Source organism: Scylla paramamosain, chromosome 33 (assembly GCF_035594125.1).
Source record: "Scylla paramamosain isolate STU-SP2022 chromosome 33, ASM3559412v1, whole genome shotgun sequence".
NCBI lineage: Eukaryota > Metazoa > Arthropoda > Malacostraca > Decapoda > Portunidae > Scylla > Scylla paramamosain.
This window is the reverse complement of record NC_087183.1, coordinates 8,941,933-8,957,367: the sequence shown is the minus strand read 5'-3', so window position 1 is coordinate 8,957,367 and position 15,435 is coordinate 8,941,933. Positions and strand designations below refer to the sequence as shown.

At 42.5% G+C, this 15,435-nt stretch overlaps 2 protein-coding genes across 4 annotated transcripts in view; one reads left to right on the top strand and one right to left on the bottom strand.

The window, feature by feature from the left end:
• The window catches only part of LOC135089626 (tachykinin-like peptides receptor 86C), a 36,620-nt gene extending 22,194 nt beyond the window's left edge, over positions 1 to 14,426 (top strand). Inside the window, 9 exon segments of the mRNA XM_063985456.1 lie at positions 3,285 to 3,386; positions 4,203 to 4,337; positions 5,422 to 5,502; positions 6,370 to 6,382; positions 6,384 to 6,473; positions 6,475 to 6,522; positions 10,338 to 10,534; positions 12,587 to 12,735; positions 13,544 to 14,426. Coding sequence (XP_063841526.1) covers positions 3,285 to 3,386; positions 4,203 to 4,337; positions 5,422 to 5,502; positions 6,370 to 6,382; positions 6,384 to 6,473; positions 6,475 to 6,522; positions 10,338 to 10,534; positions 12,587 to 12,735; positions 13,544 to 14,295 — 1,567 coding nt within the window. The 3' untranslated portion in view covers positions 14,296 to 14,426.
• Positions 1 to 15,435, bottom strand: part of LOC135089631 (cdc42 homolog) — a 105,091-nt gene that overhangs the window by 77,293 nt on the left and 12,363 nt on the right. The gene's annotated exons all lie outside the window — the stretch shown is intronic.

Below are 15,435 nucleotides of genomic sequence, written 5' to 3'. Positions count from 1 at the left end.
AATACACAAAAAATTCAGAGGAAAGCAGAGAAGGAGAGATGAGAACAAAGAACGTGAGAACAAACTGCAGAGAGGAGAATACAGAAAAAAAAACAAGAAAATAGAAAAACAAAAACAAAAAATGAGAAAGAAGAGAATATAGAGAGGAAGGGAAATCAGATAAGAAAGCTTGAAAAAAAAACACACAGAAAGAGAAAAAAAGACTTTAAAAAAATAAACACTTGTAAAGAAGAGAGGAAAGGAAAGACAGAGTGGAGGTGAAGAGGTGGTGATGTGAGACTTGAAAAAAAGAGCAAGGAAGAGGAGAGGAGAGGAAGGAGAGGAAGGAGAGGAAGGAGAGGGAGGAGAGGACCAGCATGCATACACCGAAGATTTATGGCCAGAAGGGAGCGTTCCGTGAAATACTGAGCGCCAAAAAATAATTGAAAGTGAGAATAAACGTGAAAAAAATATATATGAAGAGATGGAAAGATAGAAAAAAACGGGAGAAAAATGGATAATAAAGGATAAATAGATAATAATGCAGATATGAGAGGACATTTATATCAGAAAGAAAGAAAGAAAAGGTCGCGGACAAATAAATAATCATGCAGATATTGTGACGCTCTCTCTCTCTCTCTCTCTCTCTCTCTCTCTCTCTCTCTCTCTCTCTCTCTCTCTCTCTCTCTCTCTCTCTCTCTCTCTAAGACTGACCATTCCATTTACAAAAGTGAGACTCAATAGGTTTGCGAAGTCAACAAATTAATTCAAACTACATCACTTGTTTGCTGTGTGTGTGTGTGTGTGTGTGTGTGTGTGTGTGTGTGTGTGTGTGTGTGTGTGTGTGTGTGTGCGTGGGCATGAAGTGCAGCGTTATAGGATCGAAGTGTTTTGAAATCCACGTAGTGTTGTGATTTTGTTTACCACCACTTCACTTTCCACTTTGATGGACTCTTGTTTCCCTCCCTCCCTCCCTCTCTCCCTCCCTCCAGCATTTATTCCTCCCTTGCCTTCCTCCTCTATTCTTTCATTCTTCCTTTCTTTCTCCTTTATTCTTCCTCCCTTCCCTATCTCCTTTTATTCTTCCGTTCCGTTTCTATTTTATTGTTCTTTTCTCTTTTGTTTCCCTTCTTTCCTCTTCCTCTTCTCCCTCCCTTCCCTTCCTCCTTTATTCTTCATCTCTCCCCTTTCTCCTTTATTCTTTCTTCCAATTCCCTTCCTCCTTTACGAGTATTCTTCTGTCCCCTTTCTCCTTTATTCTTTCGTTCCCTTTCTTATTCTTCTTCACTTTTTCTTTATTCTTCCTCCTTTTCCTATTTTATTCTTTCTCTCTTCCCCTTCTCTTTTGTTCTTCTTCCCTTCGCTTCCTCTTTTATTCTTGCGTTCTCTTTCTCCTTTATTCCTCCTCCCTTCCCCATTTTCCCTTCCTCTCTCTTCCACCTTTTTTATTTCTTTTGTCATTCTTTTCTTCCTACCGTTTGTTTTCATTTTTTATACCCATCTTAATTATATTTCCTATTTTTTTTCCATTTTTTTCATCTATTTAGTTCATCTCTATTTTTTCTTTACTGTCTTCTGCACATCGTTATTCTACTTCTCCCTCATTTCCTATTTCATCCTTCCTTCCCTTCTCAGGTCTTCCCTAGTTGCTGATTCTCCTTTCTCTCCCTACGTCTCCAGCTTTTGCTCTCTCTTCTCTCTCTCTCCTTCTCCAACTTGTCCTTTCCTTCATTTCTTTCCTGCTGCAATTTCCCCTTCCATCCTTCCTTCCTTCCTTCCTTCGTTCTCCTCAATTATGAACTTTCCCCTTCATTCATTTCTTTCTCACTCCAATTTTTCCTCCCTTCCTTCTTTCCTTCCTCTCTCCTCCAAACTTTTCCCTTCCTTTATTCCTTACCTACTGCAGTTCACCCTTCCTTCCTTCCTTCCCTTCCTTCACCACTAAACTTTCCTCCTCCTGTGCCTCTCTCTACCAGACATTCCTGCCACTTTCCTTCCCTCGTCCTTCCTCCTCCCAGGGAACACAGGGCTTTCTTCTAAGGTTCAGTTCCTCTCAGTTGTTGGTGAGATTATCGACCTTTGCAGCTATCATTCCTTCACGTGCTGCTTCTCACTATCTGGGTCTCTTGCTTTTTATTTTATTTTCCTTTTTTTTTCCTTTTTCCTTATTGTATTTTTTTCTGGTAGTTTATTTTAGTGTATTTTCTATAGATCATGTTTTATTTTTGTCTTATTTCCTAAAGCGACGTGTAGCGATAGAAAAATAGATTAGGGAATGTAAAAATAACTTAAATGTCTACGTATTTTACATCTATTTTTTTTCACGTAAGAGAGAGAGAGAGAGAGAGAGAGAGAGAGAGAGAGAGAGAGAGAGAGAGAGAGAGAAACCTAATGTTCTCTTTTTAAATGTGACATGCAGTTCATTTTTTTTTCACCATGTTTCAAATGCAGTTACGTCCAGTTTTCCTCTCTCTCTCTCTCTCTCTCTCTCTCTCTCTCTCTCTCTCTCTCTCTCTCTCTCTCTCTCTCTCTCTGGCTTTTTCTATCGTTCTTTCTCTCCTTCCTGATGAAACACCTGTCCATTTAAGGATTTTTCTTTCATGATACTAAAACTCGGGAAAGCAGGAGTGTGTTTTGCCGACTTTTGTTTTCTGGCTGTTTATTTTTTCCCCTACTGAAATAACTTTTTATTTTACTTTCTTTTAATCGTTTTACTGTCACTGCTATAAACATCGTATCACATGTTTGCTTTACTTCTTTATGCCTTGTACAAAATACCCACTGTTCTCTTTATATTATCAACCTCCAGAGCTGTGAACAATTATCGGATTGGTTGTGTTTGGCCTACGTGTTTATCTTCTGCCACAATGGGTTAATGTCACTTGGTCTTGTACAAAATTACCCTGCGTTCTCTTTACTTTGGTTTCCTACAGTCAAGAAGTATCACTGGTTTGGTTCTGTTTGACTTCCTTCTTCATCTTCTGCCTCAATAGATTCACGTCATTAGCTTTGTTCAAAATACCCATGGTCCTGTTTACTTTTAAGAGAAATCACCGTATTAGTTGTGTTTGGCAGCCTTTTGGTCTTCCAGTACGCTAGGTTCACGCCACTTGCCTTCCACTACAATGGGTTCACGCCACTTGCCTTCCACTACAATGTACAACTTCTACTTATTTTTTCTCTCTCGAGTTAAGAAAAATCACTAGATTGCTTGTATTTAGCCTCCATTTTTATCTCCCGCCACAATGTGTTCCCGGCACTTGTCTCCCCATCTCTGTGCTGACACTCCCCTCTACTCCCGACAGCGACTGGCCCTTCGGTGCCGTGTACTGCACCATCAGCAACTTCATGGCCAACGTGACCATCGCCGCCAGTGTCTTCACGCTCATGGCCATCTCATTCGACAGGTGTGTGGTGGGAGGGGGTGAGTGGGAGAGGGCGTGGGTGTTTGTGTTTGTGTTTGTGTGTGGATGTGTGGGTATAGGGGAGGTGTGTGTGTGTGTGTGTGTGTGTGTGTGTGTGTGTGTGTGTGTGTGTGTGTGTGTGTGTGTGTGTGTGTGTGTGTGTGTGTGTGACTGGGTTAGTGGCTAAGTGTAATAGGAACAACAACAACTACTGCTGGTGCTACGACTACTACTACTACTACTACTACTACTACTACTACTACTACTACTACTACTACTACTACTACTACTACTACTACTTCTACAACACAACATTTTAGCATCGTTAAATCACGCTCATTGTTCTCCCTTTGTTTTTTTTTTTTTTTTTTCTTATGTCTGTTCTTTACAAACATAAATGACTGACAAGCTTCTCTTCCTGGTGACTCTCCTCTATCTTTTCACCTCTTTCCCTAAACACAAGCTTTATACACAAAGTTTTCTTCAGCTGTGATTGCTAACTTACTCGCTACGACAATTACATTTACCACCATCGACTTCAACTCTCTCTCTCTCTCTCTCTCTCTCTCTCTCTCTCTCTCTCTCTCTCTCTCTCTCTCTCTCTCTCTCTCTCTCTCTCTCTCTCTCTCTCTCTCTCTCTCTCTCTATGAAACAACTCACCATTTCGTTTTTTCCCTCTCTCGTTAAACTAACACACATCAAATCGAAAGCGTGTTTTGTTGACTTTTGTTTCCTGTTAATCTATTTCCATCGCATCTAACGCCCCTCCTGCTCCCTCCCTTGCCCTTTCTCCTGCTCCTCCCCCGCCCTGCCCCTCAGATACATCGCCATCGTCAGGCCCCTCAAGCCCCGGATGTCGAAGAGTGAGGCGCGGCACTTCATCATCTTCATCTGGGTGTCCTCCATGAGTCTGGCGGTGCCCTGCCTGCTCTACTCCACCACTGTGTCTATCAAGTGAGTGTCTGTCGGTCTGTTTGTCTCTCTGTCTGTTTGTCTGTCTGTCTGTTAGCTGTACTTCATCTCGGTGTCCATTAAATGTTCGTTTGTCTCTGTTTGTCTGTTTGTCTGTCTCTCTGTCCGTCTGTCTGTTCACCCGTCTATGTCTGTGCCTCTGTCTGTCTGCCGCTCTTTCTCTGTCAGTCTCTCTCTCTCTCTCTCTCTCTCTCTCTCTCTCTCTCTCTCTCTCTCTCTCTCTCTCTCTCTCTCTCTCTCTCTCTCTCTCTCTCTGACTAGAAATGCTTATTCAGGATTTCGATATTTCATTTAACTGTTCACAATTATGCATGAACATTATTGTTGTTGGTATTATCATTGTTATTATTATTATTATTATTATTATTATTATTATTATTATTATTATTATTATTATTATTATTATTATTATTATTATTATCATTATTATTATCATCATCACCATCATTTTGTATTTATCACTATCATCACAATTCTTTTTGTATCATTATTTTAGTCTAATTCTGCTACCCTGCATCTCACATCATACCACAAGTCTACGGGGAACGTCTACCACATTTCACTAAGTCTACGAGGAGTTTTCCCACAAGTCACGTAATAATTGCATGACGATGGCAAGGGCACGCTCTCTCTGAAAGCCTTTACTTCACTTAGCAGCTTACACTAAAAGAAAAGAACTCAATTTTTCCATTATTCTCTTCCCACTGTGTCACTCCCTCCCACAACAAGGACAACAGCAGCATGAATACACCATTTTTTTTTTTTTTTATCCTCCTTTTTTTATCCTTTTCCCTTCCCTGCAAATATAACATCTATTATTTCTTATCTCATCTCTGCATTCTGAAAAACCCTTTGTGTGTATTCTGTCCCTTTTTCCTCCCTCCTTCCTTCTCTCCTTTCCCTGTTCTCTCATCCTCCCTCGTCTTCCCTCCTTCCCTCTTCCCTTTCTCCGTTCTCTCCCTCACTCCCTCGCTTTCCTTCCTCCTTTCTCATCTTTCCTCGTTCTCTGCCTCCCTCCCTCCCTCGTCTTCCCTCGCCCCTGTGTGAACTTATTCTCTCCCGCCAGATACAAGAACGACGAAATACGGCGAGGCTGCTTCCTGCTGTGGCCGGACGGGCAGACAAGCATATCTTACAGAGAATATGTGTGAGTATTAACACTGCGCCTGGTTTTCAAGAGAGGGATGGCGGGTGTTTCTGTGCTGACTTGTAAAGAAGAAAGGCAAATGAAGACGTGTGACGGTGTGAAGGGATGCGAAATAGGGCTTCTTTTCATTACGTGTGTGTGTGTGTGTAAGAAAGTTAGATGAAAGGACCAGAGCTAGGTAAGAATGCGGAAAGAAATCAAAGTGGTGGTGGTGGTGGTGGTGGTGGTGGTGGTGGTGGTGTGCAGAAGTATTAAAGAAAAGTTATTCATAAATGAGGTTCCTCAGAAAATTGCTCATGCAGGAGAAACTCGCGTAGGAAGAAAAATGAATGAAGGGAAATTATCAACGAGCAAGGCAGAGGATGTTTGGTTTGTTAGGAGTGATACTTGGAAAATGTAATCACATAATACTTGAAAGATGTCTATTAAAATGTAACAACAGTCGAGGTGTGACTTACCCACGCACACACACACACACCACACACACACCACACAGCTTCACTCACTCACTCAATCATACTCACAAAATTATGTATGACGAAAACATGACGGTCTCGCATTAAAAAGAGACGAGCATTACGACCTGACTTCAGCGGCTCTTTGATATACACAAATAAATCAATACAAAACAAAGCAGAATATAATGCAAGACTATAGATTAATTTTTCACCTGAACCATTATAATCAATACAAGAATAATGATCACCTAAACCACTACTATCTCTACCTCCTAAACTTCCTGAAACAACACCAACCACCAACATCCACCACCACTACAACAACAACAACAACAACAACAATAACTCCACCACCACCACCAGCACCACCAGCAACCCCTTCACGTCTCCTCATCACCTCCACCACCAGGTACAACATTGTCTGTCTTCGCCACTACCTACGTGCTGCCGATGCTGGTGATGCTGGTGAGTTACACGCTCATCAGCTGCGAGCTCTGGGGCAGCCACTCCATCGGGGGAACTCACGGACAGACAGGCCAGCTCCATTAAGTCCAAGAGGAGGGTAAGTTTGACGTCCCCTTTTTTCTCATCATGGACTACGCTCCATGTTTGAAAACGCTTTGCTCTCACCCCGAGTATTTTCAAGGGTTACAGAGATGATTTTGCCGGTTTTCAAGAGTGTTTCTCCTGTTAATAATGTAGAGGTCTTGTTAATCCGTCACTAGAGCCGTAAAAACACGCTTAAATATCCGTGTAGCTTCAACTATAGGCTTTGAATGTCGGTGGAGGTGCGGTGCGACCAGAAGACGGTCCGATATTTACAGACCACATGATAGCTAGTCGTGTTGTCAATTTCCCAATGGTGTTTTCCCTCCCATTCTCGGTACACAATTCCCTCACTCCTCTTCAGCTATCACTACAGTCATGAACACATCCTTCAAAGTCCCAGTAACTTCAACTAGAGGGTTCCCTGTAATCATCCATACGTATTTGATTCTCTTATCTTTATTTTGTTGGCTTCCTGCTGCGTTCATCGCTTCCTCTTGTTGTGTGAATGTATGGATACTTATATTCAAACTAGATTTCCTTACAATCTTCCCTATACAAAACACATAAATGATAAGATAGATGGATTGACAAGTAGATACATATATACATACATACATACATAAACAGATGGATAGATAGATACAGATAGAAAGATATAGATAGATAGATAGAGATAGATAGATTGATAGACAGATAGACCTAGACCTTACATACAGATAGATAGAAGACGGATGGATGGACAGACAGATGTTTCAACCACAACATTGATCTACAATTAATAAAAAAATAATTTTTAAAAAACCCTTCTAGAATACAAAGCAAACTACCATGTCAGCTGCACAGACTAAAGAAACATACTAGAGAGAGAGAGAGAGAGAGAGAGAAAGAGAGACAGAGAGAGAGAGTTATTCAGGCAGGTGGTTAGTTAGTAAGTCAGTTCATTCACAAAACTATACACCTACAACAGAACATACACATTCAAAGCCACCGATTCTTATATCTACTCCCTTGTCTATATTTCCAGCTTAGGGTGAAAATACACACACAATAAAACACACTTGCTCTTCTCTTCACCTCCCCGTCATTAGTACAACACAGCAGGAAGTCGACACGAGATCATTAAAAGGCTTTGTATCCGGACTCTTCGCCTCCAAACCCTCGCTGCCTCATTTAACTTCGCTAATCCTGACCCGCCACTGTAAAGCCTTCTGGTAAATCGACAGCAAATCCCTTAAGTAAAGCGTGAATTAAGAACATAAAGCCTCTTTTGTATGAGTCTGCAGGATAATGGTAGACTGACTGACTGACCGACCGACTCCCCTCTCTCCCTCTCTCTCTCTCTCTCTCTCTCTCTCTCTCTCTCTCTCTCTCTCTCTCTCTCTCTCTCTCTCTCTCTCTCTCTCTCTCTCTCTCTCACACACACACACACATGGCGCCATTATCTCCTCATTAAACAACTTTTATCACACTGCGCCGCGGGACTCGTGCTGGTAATCATTACGAGCCATTGATTCTCTCGTCAGTTGCAGCTAAAAAAAATTAAAATGTAATACTTTTACACCAGCTAATGCAGGAGGCGTTAAGGATTAGTGCTTTTTGTGGTGGTGAGGGAGTGGTGGTGGTGGTGGAGTGTCTGTGTTGGTCTTGGATGTTGTGGTAGTGCTGGTGGTGTTTGTCTGTGTGGTAGTGAGGAGAATGTGTTGTGATTGTGGTGTATGTGTTCTGGTGTTGAGGTGTTTGTGGTGGTGGTGGTGGTGGTGATGGTGATGGTGGTGGTGGTGATGTTCGTTTGTGTCTGCGTGTTGTCATGGTGAGGGGAATGTGATGTGGTGGTGGTGGTGGTGGTGGTGGTGGTGACGTGTGTTATGGTGGTGATACACATGATGGAGGTGATTCACAACACCACCGAGGTATTTCCTGTCCCCATCTCCATTATTTTTTTTTTCTTCTTCTTTTTTATCACTTGTTCCGTCATATGTGTCTCCGTTCACTTTCCCAATAATTCTCCTCTCTCTCTCTCTCTCTCTCTCTCTCTCTCTCTCTCTCTCTCTCTCTCTCTCTCTCTCTCTCTCTCTCTCTCTCTCTCTCTCTCTCTCTCTCTCTCTAAGTTCACGTAAATAATTAATATCTACAAAGCTCTGAATAACGAGACATTGGATCATATTCTAAAACACTTCCGCGCCGCATCTCCACTACATTCAAATGACTATAGTTAAAATTACACGAGATTTTAAGACTGCTTTGATGGTTCTAGTGACAGATTAACAAGATTTCTACAATATTACTAGGACAAACAGTCTTGAGAACCCGGGTAATCATCTCTGTGGCCTTTGAAAATCGTCATGGTGAGAGGGTAAGGCGTTGCTGAATACGAGCCATTAAGACAAGCTGGAGGTGGTGGTGAGGAGAGAGAGAAAGAGAGAGAGGCGTCACGAGGCGAGCTCCCCTGAAGTCAAGAGCGAAAGTAATCGGTAATAGACTCATCTCTAACACTTTTGTCTCTCTCTTAACCTCCACCACCAGTGCTCTGAATATTAAAGATGAACATAGTAAAACGGTTAAGTTAAAAAGCAACAGGGATCAAAGGTTAACACAATCGTGACTATCGTAAGTAGGGAGGGCGGTAATGAGAGCACTGCATTACCCCGGTAGTCGAGTATCGGAGCTCTGTTATCGTAATGAGACTCGCGAGATTAGCATACAGGCCTGCACTCCTCAGCGCTTTGTTCTCGTATCAGGACTTTTTTTCGATGGCTACAGAGGTGATTATTTGGGTTCTATTCGGGTTTTCTCCATCCTTGTTAAATTACCATTACAGTCATGAAAGCACAGTAACTTCCACTACAGTATGTTAAAAGTCCACGTAAGATAAGAAGGAATGTTTATAAATAAGATACATAATGTTTCAAGATAAAATGCAATAAAATAAGATCGTTTTCCCTCTAAGCTACAGAAGTATTTACAAGCTTACAGAAAAAAAAAATGCCTAAAACGTTGTTGGTGATACAGGAAACATTTGTCTAGCAGTGAGAGAGTTCACCATACCCCATAGAGTCCCATTTGTACAGCAGTGAGGGAGGAAAATATTGGATTAAAGCTGCTCGGACACTCTTCCCATCACACACTCACTCATCACTCTGTTACAAAACTCTGCTGACCTCTAAGTGCACCTTTAGACTGTCACGTGTAGGCCTAATGGTTTCTTCCAGCTTCCCTTATTTTTTTTAGTTTCTTATGCTCTCTCTCTCTCTCTCTCTCTCTCTCTCTCTCTCTCTCTCTCTCTCTCTCTCTCTCTCTCTCTCTCTCTCTCTCTCTCTCTCTCTCTCTCTCTCTGGCCCTGCTGATGAAGCACTGACAGGTTTACCAATATCTATAATATCCTCTTTCATCCTTCTTTGCCTCCTTCCCTCTCCTTGTTTTCTCTTCTCCCTCCACCCTCCACCCTCCACCCTCCACCTCAAGCCTCTCACCAAGCCTCCACTTAAGCCCGCATTCATCAAAGCTTTGCTCTCTCTCTCATTACGACTGTTTTCAAATGCCACAGGGATAATTAGTCAGGTTCTGAAGAATGTAGAAATCTTGTTAACTTGTCACTAGAATCATGAAAATACCCTTAAAAAAATAAATATGGATCTTAGTCTCTGCTCTTATTTCCCTTCCCTTCTTGTTAATCTGTCACTAGAACCATGAAAACACCTTAAAAACATGTCACTTTATAGTTTAAATAGTGGAGATGCGGCGAAGAAGTGTTTCAGAATCTGGTCCTTAGCCTCTGCTTTTATTTCCTTCCCCTGTCTGCACGCCCTGACCTCCCGGTGTGTGGTACAGGTGGTGCGGATGTTCATCGTAATCGTGGTGGTGTTCATGCTGTGCTGGCTGCCACAACAAGGTTTCTTCCTCTACCAGTACCACAACAGCCAGGTCCTCGACAGTGCCCACATACAGCACATCTACCTCGGCTTCTACTGGCTCGCGATGGCCAACGCTATGGTGAACCCGATCATCTACTACTGGATGAACGCCAGGTAAATGTGTTGCGTATTCAGAAACTCTTTGCTCTCCCACCACGACAATTTTCAAAGGCCTCAGAGATGATTAGTTTGGTTCCTAAGAGTGTTTCTTCTGTTGATAATGTAGAAATATTGTTAATCTATCACTGGAACTACAAAAACGCTCTTAAAAATCCATGTAACTTTAACTAGAGCCTTTTGAAAGCAGTGGAGGTGCGGTGAAGCGTTTCAGAGGTTCAAAAGGTGCACGGTGAATGGGTTAGCTTGTCAGGTGAATATTTACTCTCCTACCGGATCTTCAGGTTATCCACTTAAAATAGGCGGTCTTAGGTTAGGTTGTCAAGTGAATCTTTTCTCTCCCACTCACGGTCCGCAGGGAATAGTCACCCTTGGGAAATTCTGAATACGTGTTCCAATTTCCTACACGATGCTATTCAGGATTTGTTTAATAATCTGAGTCCCAGGTGCTCTGTGGGTCTTCCATCTCTTCTTCCTGATTTTCGTTCCCATTTCGTCACTCGATCCTCTTCTTTTTTTTTCTTCCCCTTGTTTATCGTTTTATTTATCCTTTCTTCCTTTGTGCTAATCAGTTTTCGTTTCACGGTTTTTCGCCCTCGTCGCTTGCCTCATTTTTTTGTTGTCGCTTCCCAATTAACTTTTTTTTTATCTTTCCTTTTGTCTTTCTCCCTTTCTTCCTCATCTTTGTTCTCCTCTTCACCCATATTTGTTTTTCTTCTTCCAGTTCTTGTTTCTGCTTCTCCCTTATTTTCCTTTTCCTCTAATTCCTCTTCTGGTGTTGTCGTCGTTATTATTTTTTTTTTTTCGTCTTTTTCTTCCTCCTTCCGTTCCTCTTCTTCATAATTGTTCGTTTCTCCCTCTTCCCTCTCCTTACTTCCTTCATTTTTTTTTTTTTTTGTCTTCTTCCTTCATTTTTTTTCCTTATCGGTCATCCTCCTACGTCGTATTATTTTTATTTACCTTTTTTTTTTCTTTTTATGTCTCTTTTCATGCTTCAATTTCTTCATCACTTATCCTCATTTCCTCTTAATCATCACTATCAACACAATCCTTCTCTCTCTCTCTCTCTCTCTCTCTCTCTCTCTCTCTCTCTCTCTCTCTCTCTCTCTCCCTTCATTTTTCCATCCTTTTTCATCCTTAACTCCATCATTCTCACCACTTCGCGACCCAGCAAGTTCTCTTTTCACCGATCACCACCAGAAATCACCTCATTTCCCTCCCTCGCTCGCCAACACCTCGCCCGCATCATTCATTAACTTCTTCGTGTGGGGAGCTCTTGTGTTTTTAATTTTTTCCCTCCGTTTTCTATCTCCGGACTGTAGTATTTGTGTCTTCCCGTTTTCTCCTGTAACCGTGCGTTCTGACTCATCGTGGACTGTTTTCAGATGCAGAACACATTAATACTCCGTTTTTTATGCGGTTTTTTTTTTTTTTTTCTTTCAGTTGATGGTACAGAATCCTCATAAAATCATCACTAGAATAAAGAAAATAAAAAAAAAACATTGACTTCCATGCTGCCTGTTTTGAAAAGCTTCGTTCTCTTAAATGGATTACTTTCAAAGGCCATACACATATTGAATCCGGTTCTTGTGGATGTTTTCTTTTTTTTTTTTTTTTTCCTTTTCACTGAATATTATGTTTTATTTTACTTGGTTTACTTAATTTGTTCTACTTTATTTTACTTGATTTTATTCTGTTCGTTTTATTTTTCTCTTTCTTTTATCATTTTGTTTTATTTTCCCATTAGTTATTTTCAGACGCCTTGGACACTTAAAAGGACTTAATTTAAAGGCCACAGAGGTGATTAATCGGGTTCCCGTGGGTGTTGTTCCCATTGTTGATCCAAAAATTATACCGGTTAGAGAATCGTGAAGTTATGGTAAATTAAGACGTAAGTGGACTGGATGAAGTTAGTAATGGGGGAATTATTCATCCATGGAAAAATCTTCATGGATGGAGTTTACATGCCAGGAAATTACACAGAAGCATTAATGAAGATTGCCTCTACTTTTTCTTCCTTTTTTTTTTTTTTTTCTTCTTTTTTAACAGATTCCGGTCGTACTTCCGCGAGGTGGTGCTGCAGTGTTCTTCAGGGCGGTGCTGCTGCTGCTGCTCCACGCCCTCCACTTACCTGGACTCCCCCCACCTGACGCGCCGCCGCCAGGACAGTATCGAGCACACCTCCAGAAGCAGATCAGGTGAGGGCGGCGACGCAACACTGCCCAACACGACACGACACAGCATAAGACGACACGACACGACCCTGTACAACCCAGCACAGCCTAACACGACACAACACAACGGAATACAACACATTAAAACTCAACACAACACAGCACAACACACAGTACAGTAACACAATACATCATAGCACAGCACAACACAATGAAGCACAACACTGCAAGACAAGACAAGAAGACAGCACAACACAATTTTCTCAACATTACATACTCGTACTACACACGCAATCTTTTTAAAACCCTTCTATAACTTACTTTTTTTTTTTTTTTTTGAGATATACCGAGCAACATCTCTCTCTCTCTCTCTCTCTCTCTCTCTCTCTCTCTCTCTCTCTCTCTCTCTCTCTCTCTCTCTCTCTCTCTCTCTACCCTTAATTAACACTTACAAAATTAATAAATACATAGAATAGCTTAACGGATCCACCTCACACAACCTAACCTAACGTAACTTTTACCTAATGATACTTAACCTAACGTAACCCAACTAAGTGTGGGCGTGTGTGTGGCTGCGTGAAGAAAGGAGACGTTAGAAATATTTAATTAAGATGACTCTTGATATTTCACGTCATAGTTACTATTCTTCAACTTTTATTGCGGTCTCGCCACCATCCTTCACGTGCCTTCGTTCCACACTGGTGATAAAAGCTGAATACTGCAGAGGCATAAACTTTTATCGTGTTTGTCCCGCACTGCTCGGGGACTGCCGGGAGTGGCGGAAGAGAACTATGCTTCTTTTTATGAACATAAGATTTCTCCTTTCCGGCAGCAGCGGGGGGCGTGACACCAAGGTTCTGCACCAAGGCGGGCGGCAACCAGCACCACGACAACTTCTTCATCCGCGGCATGAGTTGCTCCAAGCCCCTGGACGCCACCTACTGCCACGGCCACCTCAAGGCCAACACCGAGTGGCACCAGATGCACTACTTGTCAGACAAAGGGAACTTCTCCTTCCAGAAGCAGGTAGATCCCCTCTACGCCCACAATCTCAACGGCGTCAGGAAGCCACAGAACGACGAAACCTTGCTGAGCCAACAGCTGCGGGGCGAGGATGCCTGGAAGACACCGTGCGAGCCTGCCCTGCCTCATCTCCCGGCGGAGAAGCACGACGACCTGCTGCTGGTGCCAGTGCTCGCCAGTCCCCCCCTCAGACTGCCGCACACCAGCCCGCTACTCAACTCCAACCACGTGCAGAAGGAGAACCTCAGCTCCAAGAGACCCTCGCCCAAGGACAATTGCATCGAGATGAAGTGTTTGTCTCGCGAAAACAACCATATCACTCCAACGCGAATTTTGCTCAACGCCACCGCGAACTCGACCAGGGACCAGGAGCGAGTGTCGGAGCCTCGCGCGGGGCCAGACGAGGAAAAGACGCCGGCGGGACTCGTTCACCTGGCCATCGAGGAGACGCTGATGGCTGCCATGCTCCAGTCCTGCCCCTGCGACCAGACCGTCCTCGACTCCAGTAAAAAGTACGAGGACACCGCCAGTATCAAGATGTCCAAGGAAATTATGTTGTGATCCCCCTCCTTGACGCCCTGAGCCTCGCCGGGGCGCTGCTGTTCCTTACTGTCCCTCACGGTGTGCTTCAGTTAATAAAAGCAAGTGTCATGAATTCACTATTTTGATAACCCTAAGAACCCTCTCTCTCTCTCTCTCTCTCTCTCTCTCTCTCTCTCTCTCTCTCTCTCTCTCTCTCTCTCTCTCTCTCTCTCTCTCCACTACAGAAGAGCCGCTAATTCCATTCAGGTTTAGCGGCGTGAAATGCATCGATCCGTAAATAAATGTGTCCGAAAAATCTAAAATTAGCAAGTGATGTTCGTGATGGAGTTTAATTGCACCAGCGCGGCCCCCGGGAAGGTAAACACTGAGACACCCACTCGCTCAGGCAGTCAATCAATGAGTTAGCTAGTTAAGCAGGTAGTTAGTCAGTCAGTCAGTTCATCACTTAGTTAATCAAAGCCTCGATTACTCATTTAGTCAGTCAGTCAATTAATCAGTTAGTCAGTCAGTCAGTCAATTACTTATTCACTTGGTTCGATAATCAACCTGTTGGTTCATTAATTGGTTACGCAACACAGACAGTAAGTCAATCAGTCGTTCAGTCAAACAGTGGGTCAGTCATTTAGATAGTCGGCCAGTTGGTCTAGCGAATCAAACAAGCAATTAGTCAATCTGTCAATTAACCAGTCAGTCAATTAATCGATAAGTTAATCAGTCAGTCAGTCAGTCAGTTATTTAGTCAATCAATCATTAATCAATCAGTTATTCACTCAATCAGCTCTTCAAGCAGTCAATCAGTCTGTCAGTCACTATGTCTGTCTGTCTTCCTGTCTGGTATGGTCAATTAAGCCAATTACCTTTTATTTTCAAATCAGCCTGCTTTCACACAGCTATAAGAGTTTTTTTTTTTTTCACATCAGGTGGTCGGGAAACTTAATAACAGATAGTATGGTCTGTTTTCCCTTCTCCAAAGTTACCCATTTACTTCTTTTCTTCAAGTAATTGATGAGCCGAGTTTACCTTGATTAGCTCCTCGAGATAAATTAGGTTCTAAATTATGATTAACAGAGAGAGAGAGAGAGACGCCCACTCTCTACCTCCTTCAGAGTTAATTAGCGTGGTTGGTAAAGCCTTTGTGAATCATCCATAATTACAGGC